The sequence below is a fragment of the Bos javanicus genome, chromosome 1 (assembly GCF_032452875.1).
Source record: "Bos javanicus breed banteng chromosome 1, ARS-OSU_banteng_1.0, whole genome shotgun sequence".
In the NCBI taxonomy this organism is placed as follows: domain Eukaryota; kingdom Metazoa; phylum Chordata; class Mammalia; order Artiodactyla; family Bovidae; genus Bos; species Bos javanicus.
The window spans coordinates 143,485,985-143,503,352 of NC_083868.1; the positions used below are offsets into that span (position 1 = coordinate 143,485,985).

General features: G+C 45.0%; 1 protein-coding gene across 5 annotated transcripts in view; it reads right to left on the bottom strand.

Moving 5' to 3' along the window:
- The window catches only part of HSF2BP (heat shock transcription factor 2 binding protein), an 87,426-nt gene that overhangs the window by 18,293 nt on the left and 51,765 nt on the right, over positions 1–17,368 (bottom strand). For 4 of the 5 annotated variants that reach the window (XR_009737459.1, XM_061422835.1, XM_061422815.1 and 1 more), the window contains one exon: positions 17,125–17,228. Coding sequence is in view for 4 of the 5 variants with exons in the window: in XM_061422835.1 (XP_061278819.1) it covers positions 17,125–17,228 (104 nt within the window). In the remaining variant the exon portion in view is untranslated. Of the gene's footprint in view, positions 1–1,724; positions 16,831–17,124; positions 17,229–17,368 lie in introns of those variants that run through there. The other variant, XM_061422825.1, reaches the window with a different exon arrangement.

Here is a 17,368-nt window from a genome sequence, read left to right on the forward strand (position 1 = left end):
ATCCCAGGGCTGATCTCCTTCAGAATGGACTGGGTGGATCTGCTTGCAGTCCAAGAGACTCTCAAGAGTCTTCTCCAACACCACAGTCCAAAAGCATCAATTCTTCGGCGCTCAGCCTTCTTCACAGTCCAACTCTCACATCTATTAATGACCACAGGAAAAACCATAGCCTTGACTAGATGGACCTTTGTTGGCAAAGAAACCTCTCTGCTTTTGAATATGCTATCTAGGTTGGTCATAACTTTCCTTCCAAGAAGTAAGCATCTTTTAATTTCATGGCTGCAGTCACCATCTGCAGTGATTTTGGAGCCCCAAAAATAAAGTCTGACACTGTTTCCACTGTTTCCCCATCTATTTCCCATGAAGTGATGGGACCAGATGCCATGATCTTCGTTTTCTGAATGTTGAGCTTTAAGCTAACTTTCTCACTCTCTTCTTTCACTTTCATCAAGAGGCTCTTTAGTTCCTCTGCACTTTCTGCCATAAGGGTGGTGTCACCTGCATATCTGAGGTTACTGATATTTCTCCCGGCAATCTTGATTCCAGCTTGTGCTTCTTCCAGTCCAGCATTTCTCATGATGTACTCTGCATATAAGTTAAATAAGCAGGGTGACAATATACAGCCTTGACGTACTCCTTTTCTTATTTGGAACCAGTCTGTTGTTCCATGTCCAGTTCTAACTGTTGCTTCCTGACCTGCATACAGATTTCTCAAGAGGCAGGTCAGGTGGTCTGGTATTCCCATCTCTTTCAGAATTTTCCACAGTTTATTGTGATCCACACAGTCAAAGGCTTTGGCATAGTCAAAAATAGATGTTTTTCTGGAACTCTTTTGCTTTTTCAAAGATCCAGCGGATATTGGCAATTTGATCTCTGGTTCCTCTGCCTTTTCTAAAACCAGCTTGAACATCAGGAAGTTCATGGTTCACGTTTTGCTGAAGCCTGGCTTGGAGAATTTTGAGCATTACTTTACTAGCATGTGAGATGAGTGCAATTGTGCAGTAGTTTGAACATTCTTTGGCATTGCCTTTCTTTGGGATTGGAATGATAACTGACATTTTCCAGTCCTGTGGCCACTGCTGAGTTTTCCAAATTTGCTGGCATAGTGAGTGTAGCACTTTCACAGCATCATCTTTCAGGATTTGAAATAGCTCAACTGGAATTCCATCACCTCCCCTAGCTTTGTTCGTAGTGATGCTTCCTAAGGCCCACTTGACTTCACATTCCAGGATGTCTGGCTCTAGGTCAGTGATCACATCATCATGATTATCTGGGTCATGAAGATCTTTTTTTGTACAGTTCTTCTGTGTATTCTTGCCACCTCTTCTTAATATCTTCTGCTTCTGTTAGGTCCATACCATTTCTGTCCTTTATCGAGCCCATCTTTGCATGAAATGTTCCCTTGGTATCTCTAATTTTCTTGAAGAGATCTCTAGTCTTTCCCATTCTGTTGTTTGCCTCTATTTCTTTGCATTTATCACTGAGGAAGGCTTTCTTATCTCTTCTTGCTATTCTTTGGAACTCTGCATTCAGATGCTTATATCTTTCCTTTTCTCCTTTGCTTTTCACTTCTCTTCTTTTCACAGCTCTTTGTAAGGCTTCCCCAGACAGCCATTTTGCTTTTTTGCATTTCTTTTCCATGGGGATGGTCTTGATCCCTGTCTCCTGTACAATGTCATGAACCTCATTCCATAGTTCGTCAGGCACTCTATCAGATCTAGTCCCTTAAATCTATTTCTCACTTCCACTGTAAAATCATAAGGGATTGGATTTAGGTCATACCTGAATGGTCTAGTGGTTTTCCCTACTTTCTTCAATTTCAGTCTGAATTTGGTAATAAGGAGTTCATGATCTGAGCCACAGTCAGCTCTCAGTCTTGTTTTTGTTGACTGTATAGAGCTTCTCCATCTTTGGCTACAAAGAACATAATCAATCTGATTTCAGTGTTGACCATCTGGGGATGTCCATGTATAGTCTTTTCTTGTGTTGTTGGAAGACGGTGTTTGCTATGACCAGTGCATTTTCTTGGCAAAACTCTATTAGTCTTTGCCCTGCTTCATACCGTATTCCAAGGCCAAATTTTCCTATTACTCCAGGTGTTTCTTGACTTCCTACTTTTGCATTCCAGTCCCCTATAATGAAAAGGACATCTTATTTGGGTGTTAATGTGATATTGAATGGTTTGCCTTGGAAACGAACAGAGATCATTCTGTCTTTTTTGAGATTGCATCCAAGTACTGCATTTTGGACTCTTTCGTTGACCGTGATGGCTACTGCATTTCTTCTGAGGGATTCCTGCCTGCCGTAGTAGATATAATGGTCATCTGAGTTAAATTCACCCGTTCCAGTCCATTTGAGTCCCATCACTTCATGGCAAATAGATGAGGAAAATGTGGAAACAGTGTCAGATTTCATTTTCTTGGGCTCCAAAATCCCTGCAGATGGTGACTGCGGCCATGAAATTAAAAGACGCTTGCTCCTTGGAAGAATAGCTATGACAAAACTAGACAGCGTATTAAAAAGCAGAGACATTACTTTGACGGCAAAGGCCATCAAAGCTATGGTCTTCCTAGCAGTCATGTATGCATGTGAGAGTTGGACCATAAAGAAGGCTGAACGCCGAAGAATTGATGCTTTTGAACTGTGGTGTTGGTGAAGACTCTTGAGAGTCCCCTGGACTACAAGGAGATCAAACCAGTTAATCCTAAAGGAAATCAACCCTGAATATTCATTGGAAGGACTAATGCTGAAGCTGAAGCGCCAGTACTTTGGCCACCTGATGAGAAGAGCTGACTCATTAGAAAAGACCCTGATTCTGGGAAAGACTGAGGGCAGGAGGAGAAGAGGACAACAGAGGATGAGATGGCTGGATGGCATCACTGACTCAATGAATATGAGTTTCAGCAAACTCCAGGAGATGGTAAAGGATGAAGGACAGGGAAGTCTGATGTGCTGCAGTCCATGGGGTCACAAAGAGTCAGATATGACTGAGCAACTGAAGAACAGAATAAGGGTCTGGGAGGACCAGCCAGAGACATACAGGATCTGGGTGTCCCGCTCTGCACTCTTCTAGGACTGAGGAGCCCTGTGCACCGGGTGGTCCAAGCGCAGGAGCCACAAGAGGGCTTCCCGCCCCTTCCTCACTTCTAATGAAGTTCTCACCGTGCTTTTAAAACAGCCTGTTATTTTCTTTCTGACTTAAGAATCAGACTCAAAATGTTTGGACCTCTGGGGTTTAGCAGTTTTCAAACGCTACAGTGTTTATATCACAGTCCTAGTAGCAGGCGGTCAGCTACTGACAGAGGTCAGAGCATAGGAAAACACAGTGCTTTCTCAGACCCATGAGGACCTCATCATTCAGGGCTGTGGAACCCTCCCTGTACCCTGAGAATCAGAGCAGCTTCTTTCAGAGTCTGCATTTCCATAGAGAAGCCGTGACCTTCTGTGAGGATGCCATGTTTCACCTGGGCTCTCAGACCAGCTTCAGGAATGAAGAAAACGTTGATCTCTCCAGTCGTGAGATGGGAGGAACAGAAATCCAGCTGCCATGGGACTACATGTAGAACTGACCACCTACTGCAGGTCTGACCCTTTCCAGAAGGAATCATGATAAAAATAACTCACATCTGACGAGCAATTCACCACATACAAAGTGTCTTGACATACGTTACTGCCTTTTTTACTTTAAGGAAAATCTCCTTAGGCCAAAGGGAAACCAACACTCTGCTGTCAAGCAACGTGGTGACTCAGAGGTAAAGAATCCGCCTGCCAATGCAGGAGACACAGGAGACTCGGGTTCCATCCTTGTATCGGGAAGATCCCCTGGAGGAGGAAATGGCAATGTGCTCCAGTGTTCTTGCCTGGAGAATCTCATGGACAGAGGACCCTGGCAGGCTACAGTCCATGGGGTCACAAAAAGTTGGACATGACTGAGTGAGCACACGCGCACGAGCATGCACACACAACCTGAAGAGGGAAGGGGTGCTTCTTCCCTGGCTCAGAGGAGGTGTGGGCTGTAAGGATCACGCTGCAGAGGAAGAGAACTCCTCAAAGAGCTTTCCTCCTCCTGGAGGGAGAAGAGCGGCTGAGATGAGGGCCATCTGAAGACAGGGGCCAACCCCAGTGAAAGTCAGAGGGTGTTCAAATCCTAACTCAAAAGCCCCCTCCAGAGTCCCACATGAAATCATGTGAGGAGACCAACCTCAGAAAGAGCCCCTGCCCCCCTGGGCCCAGAGCTCAGCAGCTTAAATTTCTAAGTGCAGAAGCAGGGAAGCTTTTCTATGCCTCTGTGGCCATCCCCAGCACTAAACTCGCATGGAATCAATTCTGCGAAAACACCCCAGCCCTAGCTGTGCAGCCTCAGAGCAACCCAGGCTTCCACGAGCCTCAGCACCTTTGTGTATAAATGTCCCTTTTTGAAGAATACACACAGCACAGTCAGCACAGGCCTCAGTCCAGGGGCTGTCACGTAGTGAGCGTGCGGAGAACAAGCTGCACGCACGTGTGCTCTCCACTCTGTTCACCATGGAAGCACCGTGAGTGTGGGCTACCAGATTAAAAATAAGCCAGTCACATATATTCGACAAAATAGTACACAGAAGGCAATCTCCCACTACCATGTCTCACAGATGAAAACCCTGCCTTGGCGATGCTGAACCTTTAAAGAATGAAATCATTAAAGTCTGTCTTCCTGAGATTTAAGCACTCTGCATGGCCTTGAAAATTAAACGTGTAAGTTACTTCTTTGGCCGAGGTTTTAAATCACACGAAGGAGAACACAGCTAACTCCATGAAACACACACACAACTTTCCCTGAACACTATTTGAAGCCAAAATAATGCTTTTAGCCATCCTGATGACATGTTCAGTTCCCAGTTTTCACTTATTCTTAATAATAATAGCTACCATTATTAAATGAGTTTGAGCAGGCTCCAGGAGTTGGTGATGAACAGGGAAGCCTAGCGTGCTGCAGTCCATGGGGTCGCAAAGAGTCGGACATGACTGAGCAAGTGAACTAAACTGACTGACCATTATGAAAAATGTGTTCAGCAGAACCATATGAAATTGCTATTTCTATATGTCCAAAATGGACAGATTTCAACAATTCTATGTGACCCAGTCCACCCCCAGGCCCAGGCACTGTGCTGGGCGCCCTGTGTCCATGGACGGACTAACTGAAGTCTTGTAGTCACTCCGAAGCAAGTGTCAGTGTCACCATTTTACAGACCAAGAGTGGACACAGAGGCTGGTCAACAAACTCACTCAGGGTCAACAGCTAACAGGTAGGATTTGCACCCCTAATCTATAACCTGCACTTCTCCACCACACACAGGGGGCTCTTCTAAATCTTCACATTTTATAAAGGAGAGAAAAGCAGGCACATTGATGCTGGCAGGATACACTTTCAAGCCAGTGCAGATGTCACCTCCCACTATCACACCTTCTTTATATGCCTTCATTCTGCACGTCCAGAAACTTGGAACTGATTTAGGAAATGTTATTGTATTCACTACACAAACGGTGAGTCAGAACACTTCAGCTAAAAATACAATACTACTACTCAAACTGGCGTAAGCTACTAATCACACTTATGACATCTTATCAAGTCCAGACTAGAGCTGGATTCACTGGCTCAGGTACATTGTCAAAGACCTCGGTCCGCTCTTCGCCCCACCCTGCCCTCCACTGCCTCACTGTAAGGCAAATGCACTCGCTCATGCTTCAGGGCTCCATGCCTCCTTGCTCACACCCAACAAGGGGAAAGCCTCTCCACCCTCCATGGGTCTAGCCCGGCCTCATTAGCTCATGCGTCCACTTCCAAACCAGTGACTGAGGGCCATGCACTGAGTGGACTAAGCCCTGAATCCAAAACCAATCACTGACACAAGGCCAGGACTGCCATGCCTGCCTCAGACCACTAATCCCAACCCTGTCCTACACAGTACAGTCCCCCGGAAGGTGTGAAACCTCGACACCCAGGCCCACTCCCAATCAGTTACATCACAGCTTCCACAGATAGGGACCCAAAGCTGACTATCAGTGACAGGTAGGGTGCACTGAAATTAAAAGACGTTTGTGCCTTGGAAGAATAGCTATGACCAAACGACAGCATATTAAATTTAGAGCAGAGACATTACTTTGTCAACAAAGGTCCATCTAGTCAAAGCTGTGGTTTTTCCAGTAGTCACGTATGGATGTGAGAGTTGGATATGTGTCTGTGTTCTTTTTAGTTAGCAGTTCAGTCACTCAGTCGTGTCTGGCTCTTTGCGACCCCACAGACTGCAGCACGCCAGGTTTCTCTGTCCATCACCAACTCCCAGAGCTTGCTCAAATTCATGTCCATCAAGTCGGTGATGCCATCCAACCATCTCATCCTTTGTTGTCCCCTTCTCCTCCTGCCTTCAATCTTTCCCAGCATCAGGGTCTCTTCCAAGGAGTCAGTTCTTTGCATCAGATGGCCAAAGTAAGAGTTTCAGCTTCAGCATCAATTCTTCCAATGAATATTAAGGACTGATTTCCTTTAGGATTGACTGGTTTGACCTCCTTGCAGTCCAAGGGACTCTCGAGAGTCTTCTCCAACACCACAGTTCAAAAGCATCAATTCTTCGGTGCTCAGCTTTCTCTATAGTCCAACTCTCACATCCATACATGACTACTGGAAAAACCATAGCTTTGACTAGATGGACCTTTGTTGGCAAAGTAATGTCTCTGCTTTTTAATATGCTGTCTAGGTTGGTCATAGCTATTCTTCCAAGGAGCAAGCGTCTTTTAATTTCATGGCTGCAGTCACTATCGGCAGTTGGAGCCCAAGAAAATAAAGTCTGTCACTGTTTCCATTGTTTCCCCATCTATTTGCCATGAAGTGATGGGACCAGATGACATGATCTTAGTTTTCTGAATGTTGAGTTTTAAGCCAACTTTTTCACTCTCCTCTTTCACTTTCATCAAGAAGCTTTTTAGTTCTTTGCTTTCTGCCATGAAGTTATTGATATTTCTTCTGGCAGTCTTGATTCAGCTTGTGCTTCATCCAGCCTGCGTTTCACATGATATATTCTACATATAAGTTAAATAAGCAAGGTGATAATATACAACCTGACGTACCCCTTTCCCGATTTGGAACAGTCTGTTGTTCCATGTCCAGTTCTAACTGTTACTTCTTGACCTGCATACATATTTCTCAGGAGGCAGGTAAGGTGGTCTGGTATTCCCGTTTCTTGAAGAATGTTCCAGTTTGCTGTGATCCACACAGTCAAAGGCTCTGGCGTAGTCAATAAAGCAAAAGTAGATGTTTTTCTGGAATTCTCTTGCTTTTTCTATGATCCAAAGGATGTTGGCAATTTGATCTCTGGTTTCTCTGCCTTTTCTAAATCCAGCTTGAACATGTGGAGTTCTTTTCTTCCCCACAAAAGCCCCTGCTGGAGTTTAGGATCTCTTTCCTGATGTCATACGGTCCACAGAAGGGATATGACCTAGGGTGCTGCGTAAGTCATGCACAGTGTCCAGAATGCACAGACATGACCAGATACATCACGAGAGAGAGGAGGTGGCTCCTAACCCGGCAGGTGCCTCCTAACCCAGCAGCTGCAGCTCAGGAACTGAGCCGCCTCAGTATTGTCTGAAGCACAGTCAAATGTCCTATAAAACAGGGATGACAATCTTCAAGGGCTGTGATCTGACCCAACTGGAAGCCATGATTCTGAAGAATCCTGTATCCCTCATGGAACAGAAGCAGAGCTCTAAGGGCGCCTTCCCAGGCTAACCAGTTGAGGAGCCGTGCCTTCCATGCTGTCTCTGAGTTGCAGTCATGGTGGCTCCTGGTACTCAGGCCTTTCCCCCAGCCCTGAGAGCCAGCTCTGCTATATGACAGTCTCCACACCCCAGGCCTCTGCTTCATCATCACTCCTCTAAGAACGACTCCCACACCTATGCCTCTGGCCCATTATGTGAACCCCAAGCTTCTCATCTCCAACGATCTCTTGAATAGGTTCCTTCAGACTGTACTTTTACTGTTACTTCAAACTGAGCATACCCCACACCAAACTCATACATATATACATATATATATATATATATATATATATAAAATTTTATTTATTTATTTTTGGCTGTGCTGGTCTTTGTTGCTGCACGGGCTTTCTCTAATTCGGCAAGCAGAGGGCTATTCTCTAGTTGCGCTGTGCAGGCTTCTCACTGCAGAGGCTTCTCTTATTGCACCACATGGGCTCTAGGGCATGCAGGCTTCCATAGTTGCAGCTCCTGGACTCTTAGAGCACAGGTTCAATAACTGCAGTGCGTGAGATTAGTTGCTTCGTGGCATGTGGGATCTTCCCAGATCAGGGATCGAATCCATGTCTCCTGCATTGGCAGGTGGATTCTTTACCACTGAGCCACCAGGAAAGTCCCCAAAGCTAATCTTTCTATATCAACTATCTCCCCTTTCTAAATTGTGACCGTGAATTAATTATACTTACACTTTGATCACAGACTACAGTAATTTTCAACTGTTCTCAGCTTGCTGGATTTGACCCAGGTAAGCCAAATGTTTTCTGACATCCTTCAAGATATAAAGTAGTCATCTAACCACTCAATTCCATCAACAACTGAAAATCAAACATTTAAACTATGTTTCCTATTAAAATCGTTGTGTAAGGTCTGATTAATCAAAGAGAACAGACTCCCTGATCTCCTGTGGAAAGGTTGACTTATTTGTCCTACTGGACCTTCTGAAGGCCAAGTGTCAAGTCAATAACGTTTGAGAGATTTTTAATGCTTTTTTTTTTTTTAAAAGATAAATACCACATCCATTGCACTAACAGTTTAAACACTGTGTTAATGCAAAGCATTAGGAGAAATATTAGGAGAAAGGATTGGCGAAGGAAATGGCAACCCACTCCAGTGTTCTTGCCTGGAGCATGCCAGGGACGGGGGAGCCTGATGGGCTGCCGTCTATGGGGTCGCACAGAGTTGGACACGACTGAAGCGACTTAGCAGTAGCAGGAGAAATATTTAACCAACATAATAAAACACTTATATAGAAAATCTTTGTAAATAAAGACCTTAAATATTTTGCTTCTTGATCACGTGTTATCATCACAGTTCGTGTAATAAAGATGTAGCTTACTAGAATCATGACTCTTGCAAGGCCACCTATTGGGCTGGTAGGAATGTTGAAAACATGGAACTTGATTCTCACCAGCACCCAAGCCTCTCAGACTTTCTCTGTGCATATAACCCAAATATGTATTCCCAAATGTCAAGTATTCTCTATGATATAACCAAATTACAGACAGAGCTTTGCATCTTTGTGAGATGACGGACTGCTGCACACTAGCTGAAGGGCTTCCTTCATTGGCTGGAGATGTATCTTTGAGCACGTCCTGTGGATTACAGGTGCCTGGGGTTACCAGTGAGCCAAACAGGACTGCTGCCCTCTTGGAACTCTCATTCCCGTGTGGCAGACGCACAGTCAACAACAAGCGGACCAACCAGGGGACTACAAAGAATATCAGAAAGTGGATGGTGCCTCCGCAAAGGAGAACATGAAACCACAGCGAGGAGACAGGCAGAACGAAGGTATGCTGCTCTCACTGAGGGAAAACGATGCTTAAACTGACTCCAGAAAAACAAGAGATGCTCCTCACAGAAGACGTTGGAGTAGCTCAAAATCTGACAACAAGCTAAAGAGCCAAGACTTGGGAAGGGCAGAGTGAAGCCAACTGCAAACTGGAGGACTCCCTTCTGTATCCCTGTGTCAGCACTCTGGGCTGGCTGCCATGACCGACAGGTGGCCAGGCAGGTAGCCACAGGGCAGCCCTGAGTCACACCTAATAGTTCCAGGGCCCAGACTGGGAAAAATACTCTTCTTCAGCAGCTCCAGCTAGAACACACCTAGAAGATGACTTTGGTCTGGTTCAGGTTGCATGCCCATCACTACAATCATCACTGAGGCACTGCTAGGCCCCACACTAACCAGAAAGTGAAAGTAAAAGTCACCCAGTCAGGTTCAACTCTTTGCAACCCCATGGACTATACAGTCCATGGAATTCTCCAGGCCAGAATACTGGAGTGGGTAGCATTTTCCTTCCCAACCCAGGGATCGAACCCGGGTCTCCCACATTGCAGGCGGATTCTTTACCAGCTGAGCCACAAGGGAAGTCCAAGAATAGTGGAGTGGGTAGCCTATCCCTTCTCCAGCAGATCTTCCCAACCCAGGAATTGAACCAGGGTCTCCTGCATTTCAGGCAGATTCTTTACCAACTTACACTAATCAGGGGTCCAGGTAAAAGGCGCACTCCAGGGAAGAAGGCAGGAGGACCATGCTGAGCAGACCCAAGCAACAGCCCCACAGACACTGAGTCAAGGCTAGCACTTCTAACCCAAGCATGCCACAAGCTTCACTGAACTATGGTCCAAGAAGATATCCCATACAGTTCTGATCATATGAAATTGAGATCTGCTTCAAAACCCAGAAAAGGATCGCCTTCATAAATTTCCCACATGTGTCTGAAACAAGCCAACAGCTGGAGTCCTCTATGCATTTGGGGTGGGGGAGGGGGCAGACTGACTGTGCTTTTCAAACCATTCACATCCTTACTGGGTGTTCGTGCTTTTCCAGTTATAAAGCATGGAGTGGAGTGGGATAAAATGCCCCTGACCGTGGGTTTGTGAATCCCTTCTCATGAGTACCTCTGGGAGCCCCGCCAGGCTCCTCACTGACGGTGGGAATGGGCTCTGCTTCCTGTCCCCAGGCTCCGGGAGGACACAGGAACTAAAGGTCATCTGGATAGATGCCCTCAGAGTTAGCTCGGGTCCCCAGTAGCCTCTCCACCATCAGCTTTCACTCAGCTTTTGTGCTCTGGGTATAATTACCATTTTTCTAGCTCAGAGCAGGAGTTTAAAATGTTTTTGTTTTAACATCTCACTCGACATTTTGACTGTTTTCAGTGAGGAGAGTTGTCCAGGACCTATTCCATCACCCCCCTGCCTTCTAATCCATGGCCTGCGAGGATGGACTGTGGGGAGATCTGCAGGAGGTGACTGAAGGCCTCTAAACAAAAGACAGTGGAGGCTCACAACCACGTGGGAGTGGTGGACTGTGGTCAGCCTATGGACGTATTGTGAAGGTAGGGCCACCAGATTTCCTAACAGACTGCATGTGGGTGTCAGAGAAAAAGGAGACAAAAACCACTCCACGTCTTTACAGGCTGGAGAAGCTGGAAAGAGTCAACTAAAGCCGGGAAGGCCATGGTAGAGGTTGGTGGGGAAAGGTTGGGGACTTAGTTAGCTGAGTGTGAATGGAGATGTCAAACAGTTGGATAAGTGAGCCTGGTGTCGGGGAGAGAGTCTGGACTAAAGATACAAACTGGGCAGAACTATCAATATTTACTATCACTTAGATAAACCAAATACATGCAGGACAGGAGTCCTACATGCCTTTTCAACACTGTGAACAAGAGCAGAAAAAGCAGCACGGAAAGCTAAAGGTGAGGCCTTCACGCCAGTGCACATTAACAGTTACAGAACATACGCCCATCAGCCCCACTCGCTCTGTCCCATCAACTAAGTGCTAGGGTCCAAGCCAGCTCTGCGGCTTAAGAGGAATGTGAAGAATCTGCAGAAAGCCTGGGAAAAAGCCAGCCACATAGTTGAATAAAGGGAAGGAAAGTGCAACCCAGCAAAGGTTAAAGGAAATGAGATTATTTAGTCAGGGATGATAAATAGCAACTGTCCTGCACCCTGGATCAAAGAAGTCAGGAAACTTGAAAGCAACTTGCTACCTTTAGGTCAAACAAACTGAAAGGAAGTGTGCTTTCACCACGGCATAAAAGATTTAGATTATAAGTAAAAAGGGAAACACCTATTTAACACCTACCATACCAAGTGTCGGCCCGGGCCCTACTGTGTTTTAATACACACTGAGACCCTTGAGGTAGAAATCCCCATTTTGCAGATCGGAAAAGGGAGATCCTAAAAGGTAAGTTCCCAAGTAAAAGAGCTGTCATTTCCCCAGGTTTAAAGAATCCCAAAATCTATGTTCCTTAAAACATATCAAATTTCCTAACATGAAAACTGATAAATGTAGGAACTAATTACTGGAAGAATTAAATCTTTTTCTTTTACAAATTAGGAGAGATTCTTATTTTCTAGTACAATATCATACAGCAGATCTACCTAAAAGCAAAGGGGCAGAAAAAAACAGTTTTAAAATTCTTAGTCCTGAGCAGTTATGACAGTCTAGAGTTATGAAAACAGCCACACCACCACGACCAACAGTGAGAAGGACATACTGCTTCTCAGAGGATATTTCTGTTTTCTCATTCTGTAATAAAATATATATTCATCTTCCTAAAATACACACCAAATTCTGTAACAAATTTCAACTTTTAAGTTAAAGCAATTTTTAACATAATTCATAGGACAAACATCCTGGGCCTTGTTTTTAATCTGCCTGCGGTAACAAATAACTCTAAGGACATCAAGAAGATGACCTTTGAGAAGTCTGATTAGGCTTGGGCTGTACTCACTGTGTCAAAAGAACCATCACTGTCATCATGAAAAGGAAGCCTGCCGGCGGAGACAAGAGAGACTTTAAGGCGTCTTCGCCCCATCCCCCACTGCACGGGACCCGCAGTTCAAGCAGGAACAAACCACCCTGGTCAAAGAACACCACCTCTGGTGAGTGTCTGGAACTGACAGACACTGATGGGTTGTTGGCTACCTGCTGCTGCTGCTACCTAGAGCAGCCTAAATGAAAACAAAACTCAGAAGGACTTTCACTTGGCCCTGGAACATTCCTGGAGCACCATAGGTAGAAAAGACCTTCTTTTTATAGAACAACTAGCAGAAGGTGCTGGAAGATCACTGGCTGCAAGCGAGCTTAAACAGAGACGGTGTGTGGTTTCAGGACATCACCTCTAAGGCCGAGCCACGCCAGATCTGGAGACAAGGGAAGGCGACAGGTCACTCGGAACTAAGTGTCCATCTTAGGGGCACTTCCTGCAGGGCAGAGGTCAGCAGAGTGGCTGAGAGACGGGACCTGGAGCTCAGCTGCCCAGACTCCCACCCAGGTACGACCTTGAGGAAGTCACTTCACCCCTGCATGCTTCACTTTTCCTATATACAAAACATAAATGATCATATTTACCTAATATGAGTACTTAGAGAACTAGATCTGTGAACACACATAAAGCACTTAAGCAGTAACTGGCACTCAAAGAGTACAAGGAACTCATTTAATTATCTTCTCCCTTTTCCCACCCCACCTCCAGCTGGGACCCTCTGCCTGCATGTGGCCCACACCAACCAGCCTCGACAGTGACACCCCTTCCCCTCCAAGTCCAAGGCTGACCTCTGAGTCTATGGGTTCCTTGGTTCACATTCTCAAGAGGAAAAAAGCTGTTTGGTCAGGTTTCCAGCCCTTGTGGGCAGGAGTCATTCTGCACTATAAACACGGTCCCCGCCCCCGGCCACCTCCTTCCAGCTCTGGAAGGTGTGGGGCTTCACCTGACTGGCAAGTTTATGAGCCAGCATACTGCAGTCTACCAGACGCTGGTAGGAGACACAGACACCAGTGTCCAAGACCAAGAACAGTGCTCCTCCACAGCAACAGCCACATCCAGGGGGTCGGCACAGGCCAGGGAGACCCAGCTCCACAGGGCCAGCCACACACCATGGGCTGCGGGCTCAGGGAAGCCACATCCTTTACAGGAGGAGTAGCCCTGCCAGAGCTCTCCCCTAGAGGGAAGCATGACCCGTCCCGCATGAGAGTCAACAAGCCCACCCTTCCTTCTGTTCTCATGGTGCTCATGGCACATGCAGCCAGAAAAAAGGAGGTCAGATCCTCTACTCTCCCAGAGATATCTAAATAGATGGATGTGTATATACTATTTCACTGATTGCAAGACTCAGTATTGCTAAAATGCCAAGTCTCCCCAAGATGAACTGTCGATTCAACACAATCCTAACAAAAATACCAACAAGATTTTTTTTTTAGAAAGTGACAAGCTGATCCTCAAACTTGTATGGAAATGCAAAGGACTTTAGAAACAGTCAAGACAACTTTGAGAAAGAAGAAGAAAGTTGGAGGATTTACATTACCTGACTTAGAGATTTCTTCTAAAGTATGGTACTGGCATCATGATACAAAAATAGGTCCACAAAACAGAATAATAGAGCCCGAAACTACACGCTCTCATAGAAGGTCATCAGATTTTCAGCAAAGGTCCAAACACAGCCCTGCTGAGCAGGGAAAATCTTCCAGACAAATGGAGATGGATCAGCTAGGTGGTGGCTTCATGCAAAATAGAACACACACAACTTGGAGTCCTAGCTCTCAACACATACTAACTCAAACTTATCACAGACCTAAATGTGAAATGGAGAAATGCAAAAAGATAGAAGAAAACATTTTAAAAATCCATGTGACCTTCAGTTAGGCAAAAATTTCTATACCAAGAGCACGATTCACAGAAGAAAAAGAATAATAAATTAAACATCACCAAAATTAATAACTTCTGTTCTTTAAAGATGCTATTAAGAAAATGAAAAGGCAAGCAACAGACTGGGAGAAATTATCTGCAAAGTAGATATGTGACAAAGGATTTGTATGCAAAATACGCAAAGAATCAACGTTCAATTGAAACAACTTTATTTTCTTTTAATGGGCAAAAAGTGTGAACAGACATTTAATCAGAGAAGATATCAGGATGGGTGAATAAACATAGGAAGAGACGCTCAACATCATTAGTCATAACATAAATGCAAATTAGTAATGACTAAATACAAATTAGTAATAACATAAATGTAGTGATCTACAGTCATGAAATTAAAAGACGCTTGCTCCTTGGAAGAAAAGCTATGACCAACCTAGTCAGCATATTAAAAAGCAGAGACGTTACTTTGCCGACAAAGGTCTGTATAGTCAAAGCTATGGTTTTTTCAGTAGTCACATATGGATGTGAGAGGTGAACCATAAAGAAGGCTGAGTGCTGAAGAATTGATGCTTTTGAACTGTGGTGTTGGAAAAGACTCTTGAGAGTCCCTTGGACTTCAAGGAGATCAAACCAATCAATCCTAAAGAAAATCAGTCCTGAATATTCATTGGAAGGACTGATGCTGAAGCTGAAACTCCAATATTTTGGCCACCTGATGCAAAGAACTGACTCCCTGGAAAAGACCTTGATGCTGGGGAAGACTGAAGCCAGGAGGAGAAGGGGACAACAGAGGATGATGGTTAGACGGCATCACCGACTCAATGGACATGAGTTGAGCAAGCTCTGGGAGTTGGTGATGGACAGGGAAGCCTGGCATGCTGCAGTCCACAGGTCGCAAAGAGTCAGACATGACTGAGCGACTGAACTGAGACTGAGTGAGGTCTGTCACCCACCACTTCCCCACCCCCGGAACATCTACAATTAAGCAGAACGAGCACAGAGAGCACTGACAAAGACGCACAGCCAGCGCTAACCCTTTGCTGGGGCAGGGGAGGGGTGCGGGGAGCATGTGCAGAACAGTGCCACCGGTGTGCTGTGTGTGACAGCTGGGCAACTTCATCAAAACGGGCGTGCACCTACTACACAAGCCAGACACTGTACTCCTAGGTATGTACCCGGGAGAAATGGAAGCCTATGTCCACACAGAGACACACAAGGTGCTCATGGCAGCTTTACTTATCATAAGTCCAACCTGGGGACAATCCACGTGAACGTGAAGTCGCTCAGTCGTATCCAACTCTTTGCGACCCCATGGACTCTAGCCTACCAGGCTCCTCTGTCCATGGGATTTTCCAAGCAATAGGACTGGAGTGGATTGCCATTTCCTTCTCCAAGGGATCTTCCCAACCCAGGGATTGAACCCGGGTCTCCCGCATCGTAGACAGATGCTTTACCGTCTGAGCCACCAGGGAAGTCCTGTGGGACAACCCACACCTGAATAAATAAAGCAACTGCAGTTTATCCACATAACAGGGTACTTATTATTTAGCAATAAAAAGGAATCAACTACTAATACACAAAACATAGATGGCTTTCTCAAAATAATTATGCTGAGTGAAAAAGAGGCAAAAAAGAACGCAAAATGCATGGCTCCATTTATATAAACCTGGAGAAATGAAAACTAACCTGTAACACAGAGAGAAGGTGAGTGATTTTAAGAAGAGGAACACAGGGGTGGGAAAGAGAGCTCCAAGGGGCAAGGGTACCTTTCAGGAGTGACAGTGATGCTCGTTATCTTGACTGTGATGATGCTTTCACCATGTACGCTGCTGCTGCTACTGCTAAGTCGCTTTAGTCGTGTAAACTTACCAACTGTTTGCCTTAAATGTGTATAGTTTATTGCATGTCAATTATACCTCAAAAAGTGTTACCAAAAAAATAAGCAGTTACTACCAACTGAAGCTCAAAAATAGAGACTGATCTGAATTACAAAAAAAAAGGGAAGTTAACTATTTGGCACACTTGAATGAAATACGTTTCTACTAAAAACATTAAAAATTATGATGAACGGATGGAGGCAAAATTTTAGGTTCAATTGGAGGTAAGGGAGAAGAGGAGAAAGAGTAAAGAAATTTTTTATTCCAAAGAAAATGAAAAACATTATATATACACATATATATTGATATGTATGTATACGTATGTGTGTATATATACACATATATATTGATATGCATGTGTATATACATACATGTACATACAGATATGTGTGTGTGTGTTTGTGTGTGTGTACATGGACTTCCAGCGCTGCAGTCTCTCAGACTTCTTTCCCCCCAACTGCTGCTTAATGACGGGATTTCTCTACACCTGGTGTTCAGAGCCACAGACAACATACATGGTGCTGTATCATTCACAAAGAAAGCAACAGGTTACTGCCACTTACTAGCTGTTTTATTAGGTAATTTTTCTCTGTGTCACAGAATCACAACTAAATTGAAAGCAACACTTCAGAATCAGAACTAGAAATAACTGAGCACACCAGGGAGTTTTCTGTAATCTAAAATCTGTTTTTTAAAAAACTGGTAACATCTTGGGATAATCCACTCTCACTTCTACTACTTTACCACTCCCTCCAGCCACAGAGGAACAGGTACACCAGCTGCACGAGGAACCTACAGGTAGACCCCCTCCTTACCACTCAGAAGCCACCACAGCAAAGGGATGAATCCTGGGCTCTCACTAATGTACTTCAAGCCTTTCAGATTGATGCTCACGTTGTACAGGGACATCAGCATTAACCTGAAATATAAAAGAGAATGGTGTTGAAATGCTGGCCCCCCAACACAGTTTCACCCTCAATGTATCTCCTGGTTCACAGGACCCTAACACATTTAGGGGAGCCCTTACACTTGAGATACCCAATTCTACTATCTGGAAGA